This window comes from Vitis vinifera, chromosome 7 (assembly GCF_030704535.1).
Source record: "Vitis vinifera cultivar Pinot Noir 40024 chromosome 7, ASM3070453v1".
Taxonomy (NCBI): domain Eukaryota; kingdom Viridiplantae; phylum Streptophyta; class Magnoliopsida; order Vitales; family Vitaceae; genus Vitis; species Vitis vinifera.
Window position 1 is genome coordinate 20,209,003 of NC_081811.1, and position 22,311 is coordinate 20,231,313.

The 22,311-nt window shown below is 35.3% G+C and overlaps 1 protein-coding gene across 1 annotated transcript; it reads right to left on the bottom strand.

Moving 5' to 3' along the window:
* Positions 1-893: 893 nt before the first annotated feature.
* LOC104877840 (UDP-glycosyltransferase 74G1) lies at positions 894-1,874 on the bottom strand. Its single transcript, XM_010647023.1, has 2 exons — positions 1,608-1,874; positions 894-1,124 (listed from the first exon to the last, which is right to left on the bottom strand). Exons 1-2 carry the CDS (start codon positions 1,872-1,874, stop codon positions 894-896), a joined length of 498 nt encoding a protein of 165 aa, XP_010645325.1.
* Positions 1,875-22,311: the final 20,437 nt, after the last annotated feature.

Sequence of the window (22,311 nt, forward strand, 5' to 3'; positions counted from 1 at the left end):
TGTTCACATCCTTCTTAGTTTTCAATAAAAATTTTGGTTTTGAACAAAACACGAATCAAAGTTTGTGGTCCCAAATAAATAGGATAATTATAGGCTAAATTCGTGTATATCAATTTGGGGAATTGGTGAAACCCCTACATAAGAAAATCTTTTCAAAACTTATTTTTGCTACTACCTTTGCCACTTGTTGTAACCATATTTACACATTTGTTAGGAATGATATAATTATTGATTATTTCGTATACTCTGGTCGTTTTGCTATACTAATTAGATAAGCATGTTAGGATTTCTTATTTTATTATTTATTATTTAACCCCCTATGTCCTGAAGAAGCGTATTATGAGTTGTCTATGCTATCCAGGTACGCCTCCTAACACCCACCTTCTAAATTCTGTAAATATGATTGTCATTGTGAACTATGCCTATGTTTTATAGTGGTTGGGTGTCTTGATATTTGTTACATTGTTCGATTATTTATGGTAAAGTGCATGCTAGGTGATATACTATTTAAACTAACCTTTGATGTTTTGTGATAGCGCTTAAGAAGTGGTCCAAGTACACACCCTAAATCTTCTTTATGATTTGTGATTGGTTTTCTTGTTTATCATGCTATTTTTCAAAATCACCTAGCCTACCTAGGTATCTATAATTAACCAATTAATTGTCACATTTCCCTCAACTTAGTTAGTAGAGACCTTTATAGGGCTTAAAGGGGTGCTACCTTTTAGAGATACCTTTCCAATAGGTAACCTAATCCCCGGACCTAGACTTATGTTTTTCAAAGATACGCTTTTCCAAAAACTATGGAGTCACTTTTTTTAGGGTTTTCTTTCTTATTTTATTTTCCCTTTTAAAATAAAATAAAATAAGTGACAACTCCGACTTTTCTAAAATTAATTTTTCACAAATAAAAGCGAGTTTCGCCGATTGAGTGGAGACGCGCGTGAAAAATACGAGTCCATAGAGGCGTAAACAACAGATCCAGTAGGCTTGTTGTCCAGCCATTCCATGCAAGCACCAGTGATTGGCTTAAGAATGTTAAGGCCATAGTCTTTGTCATCTCCTAGCCGTTTATCTAAGTAAGCAGAGGGAAGGGTTGGGTTGATCGTCCTGAGCAGACAGATCTTCACCATCCAATCCACCACTTGGGAATTCAATGACAAACTTAGATTAACAAAAGAGTACCATACGCTTAATTTGCCCCAAAAGATTAAAAATCCATTTGATAGTAATTTTAGGAAGTATTTGTAACTTTTTTAGCACTTAAAATTTGTTATCAAAAGATTACTTTCAAATGCTAAAAAGATTGGAAAAAACTCCTTAGAATTAGTATCAAACAAGTTCTAAGTTATTAGCTGTAAGGTCAACTCAATTAGGATTTATCCTTGGAAAAGAGCACTTTGTTACCCTGATAAACGTTTTATTTGACCCAAAAGAGAAACTATTAAGTGATGAATCATTTAATGTCTCAACCTAAAAAGCTCCCACTAAAGCATGACTTTTTCTTTCTAACATAGTGTTATGTCTTTTCTAACTGAAAGGTTAAGTTATTAGATAATAAGTACTCGAGAATGTATATCGAGCCAACTTAGGGTAAAGTACCTTACCTTTTCCTTTAACTTGTAGAAGGTGTTGTAGAACACCCAGTCTACCTTCTCAATATTGGAGAACTGATTCACAACCATGTCGAAGAAAGCTGGGTAGGACTCGTAAAGATAAACAAAAGATGGCAGGTCACAGGCTTGAAGAGGGAACAATCCAGGAACCACAACTTTAAGCTTTGAAAGAGGAAGCTTGAGCATACCCTGGTGGACATAGTAGTATATGTTGTTAACTGTACAAGACTGAGTGAAAAACACAGTGCGAACCCACATTTTTCACATACGCTCCTACTCGATCGACGAGACTCGTTTTTTATTTGTGAAAAAATTGTTTTGGAAAAGTCAAAGTCGCCACTTATTTTATTTTATTTTAAAGGAAAAATAAAACAAGAAATAAAACCCTAAAAAAAGTGACTCCATATTTTTTGGAAAAACATGTCTTTAAAAAACCCGAGTCTTGGTCTGGGGATTAGGTTACCTATTGGGAAGATACCTCTAAAAGGTAGCACCCTTCTAAACCCTATAAAGGTCTCTACTGACTAAGTTGAAGGAAATGTAGCAATTAATTGATTAATTATAGGAATCTAAGTATGCAAGGTGATTTCAAAAATTACATGCCTAACAAGAAAACCAATCACAATCATAACGAAGATTTAGGGTGCATACCTGGACTGCTTCTTAAGCGCTATCACAAAACATCAAAGGTTAGTTTAAATAGTATACCACCCAACATGCACTTTATCATAAATGATCAAACAATGTAACAAATATCAAGACACCCAAGCATTATAAAACATAGGCATAGTTCACAATGACAATCATATTTACAGCATTTAGAAGGTAGGTGATAGGGGAACGTACCTAGATAACATAGATAACTCATAATACGCTTCCTCAGGACACGGGGGTTAGATAATAAGTAACAAAATAAGAAACCCTAACATGCTTATCTGATTAGTATAGCAAAACAATCAGAGTATACGAAATAATCAATTATCACTTATATTGGGTGCATAATTCCTAAAAATAGATAAACGTGATTTTAATAAGTATCAAAGGTGATAGCAAAAATAAGTTTTGAAAAGATTTTCTTATATAGGGGTTTCACTAATTCCCCAATCAATGTACACAAATCTAGCCTAGAATCATCCCATTTATTTGGGACCACAAGTTTTGATTCGTGTTTGATTCAAAACCGAAATTTTCATTGAAAACTGAAGGATGTGAACCGATCAAAACATTGTTGCATATTATTTTAAGAAAGTGAGATTTTTTATTCTAAGGACTCTAAATGAATTTTCGAAATGCACTTTAAGGAAGAACATTTTGAGAAAATGTTTGTTTTAAAAAAAAATGAAAGGATAATTTTTAAAGGGCAATATTCAAGCATCAAACATGGGCAACCCAAAAGAAAACAAAATCACAAAAGAAAAGTTTTAGAAACCAAACCGACTAAAGTGGTGAGAGTAGGGTCAACCTTCATGGGTTTCCAGTGGCCTTCAAAAAAATGATTTAACCAACAATCACTAAGGCAACAAACTAATAATTTCCAAATCAAACAAGCTATCAAAATATTATCCAAGGCTAACATCTAGATTTCAAGAAACATATGAATTAGGATAAAAACCAATCAAGGATTAAAGCCAACAAACTTAACATATGGAGACAATAATGTGGGATTAATTAAAGCAAATTAGTATACTAACAAAATATGATAAATAAATAAAAACAAAATTTAGCAATCTTAAAAATATGAAAAACAATAACATGCAATTAACTAGATTGATTATCTAAAATTCCCGAAAATTCAAACTAAATATTAATAGATCAATACCAAAATATGTCATACTCAAAATATGAAAATAATAACATGTGATTGACTAAATTAATTAACCAAAACTCTAAAAACACTATACCTAAATATTGATGGATCAAAATTAAAATTATCATACTTAATACATGAAAATAATAACACGTGATTAACTAAATTAATTAACTAAAATTATAATCAACTACAAAATTGGATATAAATGGATTAGCATCAATATTAACAAAATAAAAAACGCACAAACACATTCAAACTAAAAAAAAAAATTAATACTAGATTAAATTAGAATTAAAAACATCAACATCATCTAATAAAATTGGCTAAACTATCAAATTGAAATTGCAAATATATTTAAACTAGAACAAATAAATAAATCAATAAATTAAAACTAAACTAAAATCGAAATTAAAACAAAAAAAACATGAAATTTATCTAAGAGGTTTGGTCAAACAATTGAATTAAAATAATAACCGCATTCAAATTATAGAATAAATTAAAATTAAACTAAATTGAAATTAAACTCTATCTAATAAGATTATTTAAACAAATGAATTAAAATCAAAAAATGCATTTAGACTAAAAACATATTAAAACCAAACTAACTAGAATTAAAACACAAACTTTATTTGACACGATTATTTAAACTAATAAATTAAGATCAGTAAATGCATTTAAACTAAAAACAAATTAAAATTAAACTAACTAGAATTAAAAACACAAACTTTATTTGATATGATTATTTAAACTAAAGAATTAAGATCAACAAATGCATTTAAACTAAAAACAAATTAAAACTAAACTAACTAGAATTAAAAACACAAACTTTATTTGATATGATTATTTAAACTAAAGAATTAAGATCAACAAATACATTTAAACTAAAAACAAATTAAAACTAAACAAGCTAGAATTAAAAACACAAACTTTATTTAAACTATCATATAGATTAAAATAAACTAGCATGGGACTAATGAACTACAATCACCAAAAAAAAAAAGATGTCTGATTTAAGAAAAATGAAAAATTGTACGAAAGAATTAATTAAACTAATGAACTAAAATCTAAATTGATTTAAAAGAATTTATCACAAAGAATTAATTAAACTAATGAACTAAAATCTAAATTAAAAAAAAAATGTTCTATCGAAAATGAAAACTAACTTGTGTCCCAAAAAAAAGAAAAATACTCTCTTGATGCGTCAAAGTGGCAGCCCGATCCTTGTTCGAAGTCCACTGCTCTCCTCAAAAACTCCTGTGCGTGTACTTTAAAAAAAATTTGCTCGTGTGTGGATCTCTGCCAAAAATTCCTCCTCTGCTCGTTCCTCTGTCCTTCTCTTTGCCAAAATTCCTCCGCGTGTTCTCTCTGCCAAAATTCCCGCGCGTGTCCTCTCCCTCAGAAAATGATCTCCTCCAAAAAATCTTATTATGGCCTGATGTGTGTGCTACTCTTCCATGAATGACAGTCGTATGTGGTACTCTATGGAATGCGTAGGCTGCTAAAAAAAGCTTCCTGCCAGTTTTTGGTCTGGCTGCCTTGGAGAGTTCCTAATGGATATGTGTGTGCTTTCTTTCAAAGGTAGTCCTCCTCTCTCATGTTAGAGAAAAAAGTCTCTTTATGAACTGTGTGATCCCCCTCAAAAACTTCCTCTTTTGGGTCTTTTAAAACTCCCCCCACCGTATGGTAGGTGTATCTCCACCAATTGCAGCCCATGTCTCGGATTAGGGAAAGTGGACTGTGTCTTTCCTTTTTAAAAATGTGAAAAAGTCCCCCATTAGTAGCGTGTGATTCCCTCAGAGAATGCGTGGAGATTCATTCCTTTTTTGGTGTGTCCAGTGTTTGGTGTGTCCTTGCGGAAGTTTGGGCATTTTTCCGACATGGTCCGTGTATTTCTTCAATGGAATGTATTGATTCTTCAATGGAGTTGATGGCAGTTTGCGTGCTAATGATCCTTAGTAGTGCATGTTGATTTTCCTTGATGATGGATGTTGATTGTGTGTACTCAGATGAAGATGCAGGAGACATGGATAATGTATTGGAGGTTTATTGTTGATGCATACGTGGTTATGGATATGTTGAAGACTGATTCAAAGTGGCTGTTGGCATATTCCTATTCTTATGGTTGAATTAGTCAAATAAGGAGCTTGTTGCTAAAATCGAGTTAGTGGGTGTAGTGGGTCAAGTGTTAGTGGTGTAGTGGGGCAGATTGTGTCCTCTTTGTTTTTTTTTATAAATAGACATGTTTGCTGTAGTGGAATTAATGACTGCAATAAAATATCCAGAAGCATTTTCTTTGGTCTGGTGAAGCTCTGTTTTTTAGAGTTAAAGAGCTCTATTTTTTTTCTAGCTATTGTTTTGTCTTGTTTTTGTCCAACAATTTTTTGTATCAGAGCAACCAAGTTCCTTTTGAACTGGGCGAATAATGGCAACAACCAACGGCAGTATGGTGAGTGTGTCTCAACCAGCAATTCCCATTTTCAAAGGTGAGTGCTATGAGTTTTGGAGCATCAAAATGAAGACTTTATTCAAGTCTCAAGATCTGTGGGACTTGGTTGAAAATGGCTATCCTTATCCGGATGAAGAAGCTAGGTTGAAAGAAAATACGAAGAAGGACTCCAAGGCATTGTTCTTTATTCAACAGGCTGTACATGAATCAATCTTCTCAAAGATTGCAGCAACAACCACAGCAAAAGAGGCGTGGACAACCTTGAAAACTGCATTTCAGGGTTCCTCTAAAGTGATCACGGTGAAGCTCCAGTCCTTGCGCCGTGACTTTGAAACCTTGCACATGAAAAATGGAGAGTCAGTGCAAGATTTTTTGTCAAGAGTTGCTGCTATAGTTAATCAAATGATGTCGTATGGTAAAGATATTCTTGATCAAACTGTCGTAGCAAAGGTGTTAAGGAATTTAACGCCTAAGTTTGATCATGTAGTTGCAGCCATTGAGGAGTCTAAGGATCTGTCAACCTATTCATTTGATGAGCTCATGGGATCCTTGCAATCTCATGAAGTGAGGCTGTCCAGAACAGAGGAAAAGAATGAAGAAAAGGCATTTTACACGAAGGGGGAGACATCAGATCAGAAGAATGGAGGCAGAGAAGCTACTGGTAGAGGACGTGGCAGAGGAGGTGCTCATGGAAGAGTTGGTCGTGGCAGAGGCCGAGGTGATGCACAAGGTGACCAAAGGCAGTCAACTGAGAAGAGCAGAAACAAGAGTAATATCCAGTGCTACTACTGCAAGCGGTTTGGACATGTTCAAGCTGAATGTTGGAAGAAAGAAAGGCAAGAAAAACAAGCTAACTATGTCGAGCAAGAGGAAGATCAAGTCAAGTTGTTCATGGCCTATAATGAAGAGGTAATATCTTCCAACAATATTTGGTTTTTGGATAGTGGATGTTCTAACCACATGACAGGGATAAAGTCACTCTTTAAGAAGCTGGATGAATCACACAAGTTGAAGGTGAAACTTGGTGATGACAAACAAGTGCAAGTGGAAGGCAAGGGGACCGTGGCAGTAAACAATGGTCATGGTAATGTAAAGCTCCTTTACAATGTGTACTTTATTCCTAGTTTGATTCAAAACTTGTTAAGTGTGGGGCAACTTATGGTTAGTGGATACTCCATTTTGTTTGATGGTGCTACTTGTGTGATCAAAGATAAAAAGTCTGATCAAATAATAGTTGATGTTCGTATGGCCGCAAACAAGTTGTTTCCTCTTGAAGTGTCAAGTATAGAAAAGCATGCTCTTGTTGTTAAAGAGACTAGTGAGTCTAATCTGTGGCACTTAAGGTATGGTCATCTAAATGTCAAAGGGTTGAAGTTACTAAGTAAAAAGGAAATGGTGTTTGGACTACCTAAAATTGACTCGGTGAATGTGTGTGAGGGCTGTATTTATGGGAAACAAAGCAAGAAACCATTCCCTAAGGGAAGGTCAAGGAGAGCATCTAGTTGTCTTGAGATTATACATGCTGATCTATGTGGTCCTATGCAAACTGCTTCATTTGGTGGCAGTAGATATTTTTTGTTGTTTACAGATGATCATAGCAGGATGAGTTGGGTGTATTTTCTTCAATCAAAGGCAGAGACTTTTGAGACCTTCAAGAAGTTCAAAGCATTTGTAGAGAAGCAGAGTGGCAAGTGCATTAAGGTGTTGCGGACTGACAGAGGTGGAGAGTTCTTATCAAATGATTTTAAAGTATTTTGTGAAGAGGAAGGCTTGCATAGAGAGCTGACTACTCCTTATTCACCAGAGCAAAACGGTGTGGCTGAGAGGAAGAATAGAATGGTGGTTGAGATGGCTAAAAGCATGATGAAGGCCAAGAACCTTTCAAACCATTTTTGGGCAGAAGGAGTTGCTACAGCTGTATACTTGCTGAATATTTCTCCAACCAAGGTAGTGTTGAATAGAACTCCATATGAAGCTTGGTATGGGAGGAAACCTTGGGTAAGCCATTTAAAGGTTTTTGGTAGTGTTGCCTATACGTTGATTGACTCACATAACCGTAGTAAGCTTGATGAAAAATCAGTAAAGTGCATCTTTATTGGTTATTGCTCTCAATCAAAAGGATATAAGCTATATAACCCTGTTAGTGGTAAGATAATTGTTAGCAGGAATGTGCTGTTTGATGAAAAAGCTAGCTGGACTTGGCGTGTAAGTGAAGACGGTGCTCTTGTGGAGATTTCAAGTGAAAGTGAAGTGGCACAGAGTGAAGATCAGCAGCCTTCTGTTCAGATTCCAGCAAGTCCAACTCCCTCTCATTCACCTAGTTCCCCAAATTTGAGTAGCAGCAGTTCTTCACAATCTTTAAAGGAAACCCCTCCAAGGAAATTCAAATCTTTAAAGGACATCTATGAGACTACACAAGTCTTGTTTGTAGCTGATCCAACAACCTTTGAAGAAGCAGTGGAGAAGGAAGAATGGTGCAGTGCTATGAAAAAAGAGATAGCTGCCATTGAGAAAAATGAGACTTGGGAACTGGTGGAGCTTCCTGAAGACAAGAATGTGATAGGTGTTAAATGGGTTTTCAGAACCAAGTACTTAGCAGATGGTAGTATACAAAAGCACAAGGCACGGTTAGTGGCAAAGGGCTATGCACAGCAACATGGAGTTGATTATGATGACACCTTCTCACCAGTTGCACGGTTTGAAATAGTAAGGACCTTATTAGCCTTAGCTGCTCATATGCATTGGTGTGTTTATCAGTTTGATGTCAAGTCTGCTTTTCTTAATGGAGAGCTAGTAGAGGAGGTGTATGTATCTCAGCCTGAAGGCTTCATAATTCCTGGTAAAGAAGAGCACGTGTATAGACTAAAGAAGGCCCTTTATGGGTTGAAACAAGCCCCACGAGCATGGTACAATAAGATAGATTCTTACTTTGTTGAGAATGGCTTTGAAAGGAGCAAGAGTGAGCCAAATCTTTACCTGAAAAGGCAAGGTAAAAATGATCTTCTTATTATTTGTCTTTATGTAGATGACATGATCTATATGGGTTCATCCTCTTCTCTTATTAATGAGTTTAAAGCCTGTATGAAGAAGAAGTTTGAGATGTCAAACCTAGGGTTGTTGCATTTCTTTCTTAGTTTAGAGGTAAAACAAGTAGAGGATGGAGTCTTTGTTTCACAAAGAAAGTATGTTGTTGATTTGCTTAAGAAGTTCAATATGTTAAATTGCAAAGTAGTAGCTACTCCTATGAATTCAAATGAGAAGTTGCAAGCTGAAGATGGCACTGAAAGAGCTGATGCTAGGAGGTTTAGAAGTCTGGTTCGAGGCCTCATTTATCTGACACATACACGGCCAGATATAGCTTTTCCAGTTGAGGTGATCTCCAGATTTATGCATTGTCCTTCGAAGCAACATCTTGGAGCTGCAAAGAGATTGTTGCGATACATTGTTGGAACATATGATTTCGGGATATGGTATGGTCATGTTCAAGAGTTCAAATTGGTTGGCTACACTGATAGTGATTGGGCAGGGTGCTTAGAGGATAGAAAAAGCACTTCAGGCTATATGTTTTCTCTTGGGTCAGGTGCAGTCTGTTGGAGTTCAAAGAAGCAAGCAGTGACAGCCTTGTCCTCTTCTGAAGCTGAGTATACAGCTGCAACCTCATCCGCATGCCAAGCAGTGTGGTTGAGGCGAATTCTTGCTGATATTAATCAAGAACATGAGGAGCCAACTGTAATTTACTGTGACAACAAAGCTGCCATAGCAATGACCAAGAATCCAGCCTACCATGGAAGGACAAAACATGTTGATATTCGGGTTCATTTCATAAGAGATCTTGTGGTTGAAGGTAAAGTTGTTTTGCAGTATTGTAACACCAATGAGCAGGTAGCGAATGTGCTGACAAAAGCTTTATCTAGAGACAAGCATGTCTACTTCAAAAGCAAGCTTGGAGTTTGCAACTTTGAATCAAGGGGGAGTGTTGAAGACTGATTCAAAGTGGTTGTTGGCATATTCCTATTCTTATGGTTGAGTTAGTCAAATAAGGAGCTTGTTGCTAAAATCGAGTTAGTGGGTGTAGTGGGTCAAGTGTTAGTGGTGTAGTGAGGCAGATTGTGTCCTCTTTGTTTTTTTTATAAATAGACATGTTTGCTGTAGTGGAATTAATGACTGCAATAAAATATCCAGAAGCATTTTCTTTAGTCTGGTGAAGCTCTGTTTTTTAGAGCTAAAGAGCTCTATTTTTTTTCTTGCTATTGTTTTAGCTTGTTTTTGTCCAACAGGATATGCAGATATTGTGGTAGACGGGACTGGTGTGGTGTGCAGACAACACGATGCATGTGTTAAGCTGATGGAGACGTTTGCCATTGGTGGAAGTGAAGCTGAGGTTAGTGCGTTGTCTGCAAATGAGGGATCCGATTGATGGTCTTTTCCAGAATGCCTTGATGATCATGGGTCATTCCTTCTTCCTGCTTCTGTCATGAATGAAGATGCACTTCCCAACAGAATCGATAATCCTGGAGAAAGATTATCAAGTGTCGGGAGTGTTTCCTCAACATCCAGACAGTTCACATTCCATCGCCATTACTCTCATCGCCCTCCATGTACGTGCGTGTATGGATCTTTGTGAACGTGGCGGTTGGCTTCTTTATACCAACACCGACAAGAGAAGGAGATCCTCATGTTGCCCATTCAAGAAGGAAATTCGTTGCATCCAAGTTATCCAACTGAGTTTTAGAATTATGAGAACCATTTGCATAAGTTGGCATCTTTTTTTCTTTGTGTAGGTCCCAAAAACTACAAAGTTATAGACTGTTCTAACCCAGTAGAATGATTTGCAGTACCCATTTGGGTTTGTGAACTTGAATAAGTTGAGGTAGCAAAAGGATTTGGCTTCTTTTTAGTTTGGCCAGCTTCTGGATATAACTAGGATGAAGTATTTGCAGTAGATGATGACTTCTTACTTCGGACAGAAACTGGCAACCAAGGAATAGGCGCCTCTACGCCAGAAGGAATATCCACGTTATCAAAATGGGCTTGCAACATTGCATACTCATCATCATCCATAAAATCACCAGAATAAATATCAATATAATCATCATCATCATAAGATAAATCAGACACAAAACCACCTATATTGATGGAACTATGTACTCCTGTGGCAAAGCTCTTGGAAGATGGAAATCCATCTAATGATTCAAGCTCTGTTTGGTTCCTGGAAAATGCGAGAGAAAGAATATTGGGAGGAAAAATGGAAGGAAAGAAAAAGGTAAGGAAATGAATATAATTTTTTTCACTTGTTTGGTTATCCAGGGAAAATTCAAGGGAAAAAAAAAAAGAATTCATTTTCTTTTGTTTGGTTAACCACAAAAAAAAGTAAGGAAAAATGGAAAGAAAATAAAATCAACAATTTATCTTAAATGGTTATCAATTTGTTGAATAATAAAATAAATTAATCCAATAAAAAAAACTGTTGAAAAACGTGAATTTTTCGACATAAAACATTGCTCATAAAAAGTCTCTGCTATTATTTTTTTTTATTAATAATTATAAGATTTATGTATAAAATTTTCCTCATGTAATACAAATAAAATATACGAGTAATAACTATTTTTTATTTCAAGGGAACATTTATAGCTAATAAAAAGCTTTTAAAAAATTCAAAAGGATTTTCAAAATCAAAATTTAGAAATAAAATATGTTCATATAATGTAAAAATAAAAAACTACTATATAAAATATAAAATTAAAAATTAAAAAGGATTTTCTAAATCTAAATTTAAAAATAAAAAACTACTATATAAAATATACTACTTTTTATCACAGTTTCTTCAATACCCATTTCAAAAGGCATCATTCTCTCTTTTGATGATCTTTTAGATGATCCTTGGGGACATACCCCACTTGAAAAGTGAGGCTATTCTTAAGGTGTTTTTGAATACCCATTTGAAAATTTTGGTTGGCTTTTGTTTCCGTTTTCAACTCAGGGAAGTTCAAAGTCAGGAGGAGAAAGCACTGACTCAGGATCAGCAGTGAACACTATTTCAAGTAGAGCTGAGGCCCAGTTGGAACCGGAATCTCCTATCAGTATAAAGTCAACGTCTGATCACCTAGCTTTTGATCAAAAGCATCTGCAGTTTCAACAACATCAACAGCAATTAGAGTTGGCAAGTGATAATTCTAGATTAGCAGGACCATCAGAATCTCAACCAGCTGCTTCTAAACCACCCCTAGAAAAAAGTTCTCAATTCTCAAACCAAAACCAAAACGGGTATCAAAACTAAGGTAAAAGTAGCTGTAGATTTTATTATCCTTAAGTTGGTTTACACAACTTCTAATAGTAACCAACCACTGAAATTAGCCAACTATACAGAGTGCCACTCCACAACCCCATGATGCTATCTATACAAAACATATCACCTTAAGCACCTGAGACAATCAAATTGAACTATGTGCTCTATTCAGTAGCAGCAAAAACGTAGATAATCAGATAATTCAATGAAAGAAGAAGTCTAGAATTTGAAATTCAATTTGTAAATTATCGAAAACCCAAGAAACAACAAGCTGGTCTAAACCGAAAAAAACATAATTTCCTCCATTTTTCAGCTAACCAAACAAAGGAATAATTGAATAACATGCTAAAAAGATAGATGAATAAAAAAAGTCTTCATAAGTCTAAAAATATAATAGATCAATTTCTAATAGTCAACTATCATCCATGAGTTTTGATATCAAAACTTCACGTATAACCCCAAAACAAAAGTAAAACTAAAAATAAAAATAATCTCCATATCAAATTAGGCATCAAAAAAAGTAAGTCCAAATTTAACTGACATCCAAAGCTTATGCCTATCAATTGGACAAGCAAGGCAGGCTCGAGCTGCACTCACATCACCGGTAAGAGCTTGATATGCTTTCATATGAGATACATCACTCATGCCTCCAATCTTAGCAATCTCTTCAAACAATTGCTCTTCTGTATAATTTTGAAGGTTGCTTCTATCAAGAGCCGCAACAACTGCATCCATTCCAACTCTAATTGACCTTAATTCTTCACTTACAATGTCAACATATTTTACTTTTCGCTTTTTTGTTTCTTTGTTTGACTTTGGTGTAGAAACAGATGCATCAGCAGATTGACCTTAATTCTTCACTTACAATGTCAGCATATTTTACTTTTCGCTTTTTTGTTTCTTTGTTTGACTTTGGTGCAGAAACAGATGCATCTGCAGATGAGAAAAATGTTTCAGTTGTTGCTTCATTTTCAACATAAGCAAATGTTTCATCTCTAATCCCATGTTGTGATGATCCTAATGGAATTGTATCATCCAAATTTTGTTCCTAGGCCCAACGAAGTTGTCTTTCTTTTGCCCCTGCAACAAGACTTCCTGTTGCTCGATCTTTTCCAAGAAGAATGGACAACTTTGATTCGTCCCTAGCAGCGGAAGTGGCAATGGCACCATCTGATTCGGGGTTCGATCCCCGGCAACGGCGCCATTTGATTCGTGCCCAATTGGTGTCTCAGCTGATTCGTGTCCAGCTGGTGCTCCTTGATTGAGGGAGTAATCAACAAAATTTATAACCTATTACACCATATACTAGGGTAGCAAAGACAAAGCTACTATAGCATAGTGGCTCAAGGATCGTTCACTGGGATAGGTTTTCACTTTGCAAATGATATTAATTCAAAGCTGAATTGGTGCCTTTTCATTTCAAGGTTAGCTTTAAAAGAAAACATAAAGATGTTTGAATGAAAAAGGTTTAGATTTAAACTAACCAAAAATAGTAACTGATTTTACTTACAAAGAAAAATGTTTCTTGGAGTTCAGATCACTAGGCTCAGGTTCCTCATACAAAAAAGAGAGTTCCGGTCACTTGTTTCTTTTCCTCGCATTAGAGAATTAACATATAGTTCCTTCTCCAACCGGTGTTGTACAAATGCTTCCCATTAATGGGTTCAAACACTAAATCCCTCTCACTGATGCAACTTGCAATGGTTCATGCCTCTCACTAGCACTTACCATTCAAGGTGATCTTTAACCTTGGATTACCCGTCAAAAGCTCGCAAGAGATAACTAATGGATGTCTCCTTGGAGTCCAAAAGCTTACCAAGTGTTGGCTATTCTAGAAAATCCTACCTTGAAGTCACCTCCTAAAGGCTCGCAAGAGATAAACTAGTGAATCTCCATGGACGGAGATCACTTGCCTTACAAGTGTTGGCCCAGGTGATTTAAAGGCGTTTTAAGTTAACTAAAAAGATAAAAACCATTAACGGGTTACACTTTCTCTTCATTAAAAACTAAAACAACAAAACTTCCCAATTATGCATGTGGAAACTTACCCGGCTTTCCTCACTCCAAGAGACAAAAAGCTTAGCCTCTCATCCTCTGTGGAAAAATCCTCAGAGTTTGGTTGGCTAGAAAATGAAAATGAAGGAGAAGACAAGAATATATATGAAAAACAGAGCAAGTGCTCTGTTCGTTGATTCTATATATGGGATTACATGATATCTCACATCCCCCTTTTACAGTGGGTGCAAGAGAGTTTATATAGGAAGGTAATTTACCCTTCCTTGGATACTTCCTAGCTAAGGAATTACATGAGTGGCTAAATACAAGGAGAAAATGGAAATTATACAAAAATATCTGAAGAAAAGATCTAAAAGAGTCGGTGGCAAATATCGGGAAGCTTCAGGAACCATTTCGCAAGAGAAAATGGTGTCTGCGAGATTTCGCAGGCACTCAAGAAGGCTGCGAAATATTTTCGCATCAACAAGCTGAACTCACACCGCTGCGAAGTTGGCTTTCATCTTGTGGTGTTTGGTTTCCATCACGGCATGAAACTTCAGGGGAAATCCAAAGCACTGTGCAAAAAGGCTGCGAAATTCTCGCAATAAAAGGCTAATTTCGCAACACTTTGCTGAATCCTTCCTTCAGCTTGGAGCAGTCATCTTCCAAAGGCTGTAACTTCCTCATTTCAGCTCCAAATCATACACGGTTTGAAGCATTGGATTCTTGACTTCCTGAGCTTTGAAATGGTATATAGCATGTAGAAAATGGACTTCGGGAAGTGCTCCAAAAGTGCGTAAGAAGACTGCGGCTGCTGTCCTCTGTTTTCTTCACTCTGTTTTTCCTTTCTCCAATGCTCTTTCCTTGCATACTTTGAACGACTTTGGCAAAGGACTATGAGGCTCCAAATCTTGGTTTCTTCATGAATTTGAGCTTCCAAAAGCTTTGCCATAACTTGTCCAAGTAGCTCCTCCATCATTTGGCATGCTTGAATTGATTCATAAGCTGATAAAAACATGTAAACTTGCCACAAAATGGTTAAAACCAATTACTAAGGACCTTAATGAATTAATTGGGTTAAATGAATATGATTACTACTCAAAGGTGCTTAAAACCATTATAATTAGGTCTACAAAATAGCACTTTTTGGTAGTAATCAAACTTATCATAATTTCTAATAGGTTTGTGTCTGAGCTGAGATGCTCCTGGGTATGCCTTTTAACATCAGAAAAAACAAATATTAACAAAACTCGAGTTCAATTGTGATAATGTCTATTAGAAATTTATAACTCTACATTACATGCAAAATTTTTATTTCTAATAACTCAAAAATAATAATTAACTCACCTTAGTGTAAGTAGTCCATAGTTCCGTGGTAGCTTCGATCATTTGAGTTGATTCATCGAAACCAAATCCACTACCATTTGTAAAACTTCTTGAGCAGCATAAAAGTTTTTTTAAAAAGTTTTCATTCTATTTTTTATGTGCTCAGAGTTACAACTCAATTCAAAATTTTCCCTAATTTCTCGCGCAACCATTGCATAAGCTGTCTTGGCGAAGACTCCTCTTATCTTTTGCCCTTTATGCATTTGTTCCATTAATCGATCAACCAAAAAGTTGTCCATTTCATCAATCCAAGTCAAGTTTCTTTTTTCACTTACACTTTTGTGTACTTCAAAGCCTTCATTATGTTCCATCTAAAATAATAATACATATATATATATGTTTAAAATGAAAAGTCAAGAGGAGGAGATATAATAATAACTTCATTGTAACTCATTCAAAGTGTGATTTTAACTAGAGGAGTTATAGTTCTAAATACAATCATCGTACTTAATATGAAACACAAAAAACTATACAAGTAAAGAACCATAAAATAGAAGGACTCATCAACGGTTTCTATTGTAATCTTTCCACATATCCATGGTTATTTTCTCTCTTAAGATTTCTCCTTCCTTGCATTTTTCAGCTAAACTCAAGACCATTGATTCAAACTCTGCTTCTTTGCTAAAAAGCTCTCTATCGACCTCTGCTATTAATCTTTCATTTGGATCAACACCCATGAGATAGTTATGGAGGATACAACATGCTAGTATAATATCATATTGTGTGTCAACAAGGTAATGTGGCTTCGTCCCACTAGCTATTATTGGAAACCTTTTCCTCAAAACACCAAATGCCCTTTCAATTGCATTTCTCAAGGATGAGTGTCAAAGGTTGAAAACCTCTCTAGCATTTTCTGGTTGATGAACACTATACTCTTTTAAATGGTAACAAGTGCTTCTATATGGGGTAAGAAATCCAGTTTTTAGTTGAAAACCAGCATCAGCCAAATAATATTTACCTAAGAAGCATAGACAAAGGATATTTGTTATTAGTAATAGTCACTTGAGCTAATAAATTATTATCTGATCACCAATAATCACCTTGTGGAACAATCAATTTATCAAAATCTCTCATTAATGCATTATCTAGGATTCTCGAGTCTAACGCAAATCCTTCCCAACCAGGTAAAACATATGTGAACTTCAAGTCAAAGGAACATGCTGCTAAAACATTTTGTGTTGGATAGTACTTTCGCCCTCGATACCTTTGTACAACATCATTTGACACTTTTACACGAAAATGTGACGCATCAATCGCCCTTATGCAATCCTATAAAGAAACAAAATTATTAGTTTATTTTGAAATATAAATAATATTCTAATGATGTTTATTAGATAAGTAAGTTTACCTTAAAGTAGGGCCAAAATTTGGTATTGTCCTTGATTTCTTAAGGGCACTTTAATCCATCAGACTGCTTTAAGAAGACATCATCTAAAGATATTATAGCTCTAAGAACTTGATGAAAGTGACGACTAATAGTTTCACTAGAACGCTTGAAATAAAATTTCATAGTTCTATTCCTTAAATTATGACCAACAATGTGAAGGAATTTGGCAACTTGTTCTTCTACATTACTATGTGCACTATTTCTAAGACGACCTATTCCCCGAAGAATGTTTACTAGTCTTGTGAATGCATCATTTCCCAAACGTAGTTGATTATAACAATCTTCATTATCCATTAGTGTAAGTCTTTCCATCAAAGCATGTCGTTCATAATCTCCTTCATTAGAGATTGATTTCTCCAAATAGTTTGAGCAATGATAAACTGAAACAAGAATTGCCGCATATGCAGCATACATAGCTACACAAGTTGCAGCCCATCTTCTAAGTCTTTGTCACTCTTCATTATAAGTCTACATGATAGCAAAGTAAGAGGAATGATTTAGTAAAGTCATTATTCAGTCTTGAAATGTGATAGTTAAATTAACTTAATCTAAGATTGATTATGACTATTTATGATAGTTAAATTAATGACAAGTTACCACTTATGGTAAAACATACCTTACTAGAGTTGAAATGTCTAGTTTAAAGCATGATAACAAAATGAAACTCTTTCTAAGTTCATTATTCAGTCTGAAATATGCATGATTACTTAAGAATACTTGGTCCTCCACTTGGTTTTGGGATGAATGAAAGAGAGTAGAGTATTAAGAAGAAGATGATGAATGAATGACAAAGAAGTGAACTTACCTGAGATCGTTCAGCTGCCAAAGGGTCACTCGGATTTTTATCAAGATGAACTTGCTTTGCTTGCACAAATAATAGAAAAGTAAATTAAGTAAAAATAAATGGAAAACCCATACACTATTTTAGTTCAAATGAATCTCTATTTTAGTTCAAATGCAACAAAAAAAAAAACTATGTTAGGAAGCAATCCCAAACATGGCCTTGATTTTTGGTGTTTATTTTGTTTCTATCTCTTTTGTATTTCTGGTAGATAAACTGAATGGGCCTTAATTTTTATCAAATGTTAAATGTTGGTGATGTTTGGTATTGGGAAAGTAATGAGGAAACAAAATAAATTATAATTGGTGGGTCCAGATCGGTGAGAGCTGATAAGCATCTAGAATAACTACTTGATATTAAAAAAAAAAAAAAAACTTTATGGTTGAAGAATCCCAATCAGAGAGAGAGAGAGTGATGTGAAATAGGGCACTAGATTGATATTTGGTTTATGATCACTAAAGACCATGGCTTGAATTTGTCCTGTCCATTGTTTTTACTCCAGGTTTCCTTATTGTGCATGGGACTTGACCTGTGGTCCTGGTCCTTTCTCTGAAACCCTTTCCTAACTTAAACTTAGTCCTTTTCACTTTGTTGTTCCTATCTATATCAGTCTTGATACTGTTTCTTTTGTAATAAATTTGAACCATATGTTTAATAGCACATATGTTTTGTCCAAGAAAAAATTATAATTGGTCAGTATCAATTTTTCTGCAAAACATAAATAGAACCTATGATTCTCACAACAGAAAACATGGTAAAGAAACGAATCCACAGTAGCATGAATACACAAAAATCAAACAAAGGATCACCTATGAGTGTGTAACTGTCATAAAGGATAAAATTAACAATCCGATTCACAAAAAAGAGGGGAAAATTGAGGGATAACAGACCTTGGATGTTGTCTGGTTTCTGAGAAGAAGAAACAAAAGAACCCATTACACGAGTTGAGAATTTCTGCCTTGCGGGTTTTCTTAGAGCTTCAAAGAAAGACACAAACTGAGGTTTGGAGCCAAAAACAAATTAGGTTTTCAAAGAAATGTGTGTTGGGAAGCTCAAATTTCCCAGACTTCGAGAAGCCATTGCTGACACCAAAACTACCTCAAATACGTGTTTGCCTTTACGCCGTATGAGAATATAAGCTTATTTATTTATTTATTTTAATTGTTTTTGGTACTGTTAAATTATTTTTTTAGATTCAAACAATAATGGAATTTCTAGCATGTTTCTAGATCCTAGTAAGCCAAGATCCTCCAACTAATGAACAAAAATCTAAATGACAAAGCAATACTTATATGCAAAATACTCATAAAAATTGCCAAGTTAGCATGTTTCTAGATCCTGGTAATATCCCATCTCCTCAAGCTCCAATTAAATTGAGGAGTCCACTAGTCTCCAAAGTTTCAACCAAGCTCTAATTTTGCACACTAAGATTATTGATTCCAATAATTTCCTCAAGAGAATCCTTATTCTTGAACACAGTCACAAGTTATTAATTGCACCAGAATATGTCAGCCATTTGAAACCTGAGTAGTCCAGTTGGCTCTTGCAATATTCCTATTCCATAGGTCCAAAAGTGTATAAAAACAACACATCTTGTATGCTTGTTCTCAAATCACTGATATACTTGCAACCAGCAGTTCATCCATCTCCAACAAGTCATTCATTGATCTTAGGTAACAGAAATTCAGTAGTTAGATACCTTTGGTGCATGACTTGAATGTAATTAAATAGAATAACTTTTCTTTCATCTTCTTTTTCATTTTTCTCCAATTTTTGAATTTGGGCTTACCTTTTCTTTGCTGAAAAAACTTATAGTTGCTCCTACTAGGCCCTCTCTTTAAGGGAACCAGTATTAATTTATCCCTCTCTTTAGGAGCTTGATAGAACTTGGAAATTCAATCTCTCATACACAAAATCTGCAAATTCCTCAGGTTTAAGACTTCCAAGAAACTCTGAAATTTCTACCATGATAGAAGACTCCTATCAAGAACATATGTCGATCATCTGCTGATTTCCAAACCTAGCAGCATAGAATTTATTCATTTCATAGTAAGTGCTAGAAGAATCATCTGTATTCACTGAGACACATCCTATTGGCATCAATGGACTCTATGAAGCTGTAGAAATGTTATTGTGCTGGTTTAACAGCATCTCTAGTGTCCTAACCAAGTCATCCAACTGGGTATGAAATTGTGTATCAAGTGGCACAATCATAACTTGTCATCCTTCCTCCAACTAATGAACATATATAAGTAAACCTGATCCCCTCTTTTCCCACTCAAACAAATCACAATCCCCACTTCCCATTTGAAAACACAACCCCAATCACAACCTAGAGAGTCATAATGATCATAGCCTACCAGTTGATGCTTACTATACAACTTAAGTTCTGTAACTACTCTCATAATGTAAGCAAATCAAGAAATACAGAGAGTCATTTGGGAATCCCCTGGAATGATATCAATTGAGGTGATTTTTGTGCCAAGTCATATGTGGAATTTGATTCATTTTTAGACAATTGAACCAATTTGGCTATTAAAGAGAAACAAATGAAGAGTAATTTGAAAAACTAAGTATGATGATGAAAGAGGGTCTTGTGTGGCTGGTTAGCGATCAACTTACCATTGCCAGAAGAGCCACCTCTCTTCTCTCGTCAAATATACATTCACATGTCATTGAAAAAACCAAGTAATATGGATCAAATGAAGCATTTCCCGTGTGAACACTATGTCAAATTCCCAATTACAGCATATATGCAATAAACACAAGCCCAATTACAACATATATGCAATAGACCTTCCAAAAATTGATGCCACCAACAATGATACAAAACAATAACCAAGCACTCAAAGATAGCAACAAGATACATATATGCAATACACAACTGTAAACCCATTCCCCCAACCAAATTATGAAAAAACCATCAGCCAGTAAACAATAGCAGAACATCAAGGGTAAAAATCAGATCAAATCCAGAAAACAACAAGCCAGGAAAGTTTAGAAAAATTTTGGCGAAAATTTAAGAAACGGGAAAGGCGAAAGCAACCTAGAAACCCAAACAGAGAACCCAAGAGAGAATGATTACCTTGGGTTCTGGGTTTTCACAAGATGAGGTGGATTGGAGTTCAATTCATACCTGATCTGAAGACATAGATTCGAATACATTCACTGGATTTGAATAATCCATTTCATCCATGGGAACTTGATTTGAAGAGCGCACTTCATCCATAGGAACTCGGGTGCTTGAAAATGGTAGGTTTTCAGCCCTAGAAGGTGGTCGGAGTGATTGTGGTGGCCGTTGAAAGGGTCGACGACAGTGAGAAGCCATAGCCATTGATGAAGAGGAAGTGAGAGGTGCCTCGATGAACAACAACCCAATAAAATTCCCCCCCCCCCCCCCCCCCCCCCCCACCTCCTTTGCCCTTCTCTTTTTCTCTTATTTTCCTCATTATTTTTTAAGGAAAATAATAAGGAAAATATTACAATATTTTCTTTAATATTTTTTTTCCCATCTTATTTTCCATGTCATCCAAACTAAAGAAAACCATTTTCCTCTACATTTTTTTTCCTTTCCTTAACATTTTCCAGGAACCAAACAGAGCCTCAAGGTTTACTAAAGTTGTAGGACTGGCATGATTATTTGCGACCACATCCTTTGCTTTGTAGTTGAAATAACCATCAGAAACATTTTTTATTGCCTTGCCTTTATTTCTATCAACTTGCGCATCAATGATCATAAGATCAGAAGAATCTTCATCAGTGTCGATATCAATTATTTCATGGTGATTAACCTCTTTCTGCTTGAGCTTCTTAGAGTCAGATGATTGAGAAATCAAAGTCGGAAGCTTAATTTCTGCCACCTCCAAGTCCATTACAGATGAACTGCTACCAACGAAGACTCGCTTTCTAGAGCAAAAAACACATACCATGAGTGATAGATTGTGGGAAACAGTAACAAATAGAAATCTAAGAGATAGAGACTTCGATTTAGGCGTGTATCGGCCAAACGACGACTTAGATCTTTCTCCCTATATGCGTGCTATGTGCTCTATAGGTTGTGCGTGGTGGATCCTCAAAGTGGCAGCATGTTCCTGTTATCAATGGGAGTGTGTGCTATAGAGTTTTAGTGGCCCCCCTATATCGTAGCCCACATAATTCCCTTCATGACAATCTCTCAAATAATCTCTTATCCATGAATCCATACTCCAATAATGGTCTCCCGTTTTTCCTTCCTTCTCCCATCTTCCATATCTTCCTTACCAAAAACCTTAGAATTTCAAACTTCCCAAAAAACGCCTTCCAAGGTGAGTCTCACATTCCTTAAACTCCAATGGTAAGTTTCCTTGCAAAAGCATGAAATTTATTAAATTAAATAATTGAATGAATAAATAAATAAGTAAATAAATTACAAAACAATAAAACAATAATAAATGAATAAGTTAATTAAAAGAATAAGAAAAATAATATAAAAATGAAGATAATAAATAAAAATAAACAAGTGATTGATAATAATAAAAATAAAATTAAAAATAAAATTAAATAAA

Coding starts and splice junctions, on each gene's coding strand:
- LOC104877840 (XM_010647023.1), bottom strand. CDS start 1,874: ATGTGGGTTCGCACTGTGTTTTTCACTCAGTCTTGTACAGTTAACAAC. Junction 1,125..1,607: donor TCTACAAGTTAAAGGAAAAG/GTAAGGTACTTT, acceptor TGGATGGTGAAG/ATCTGTCTGCTCAGGACGAT.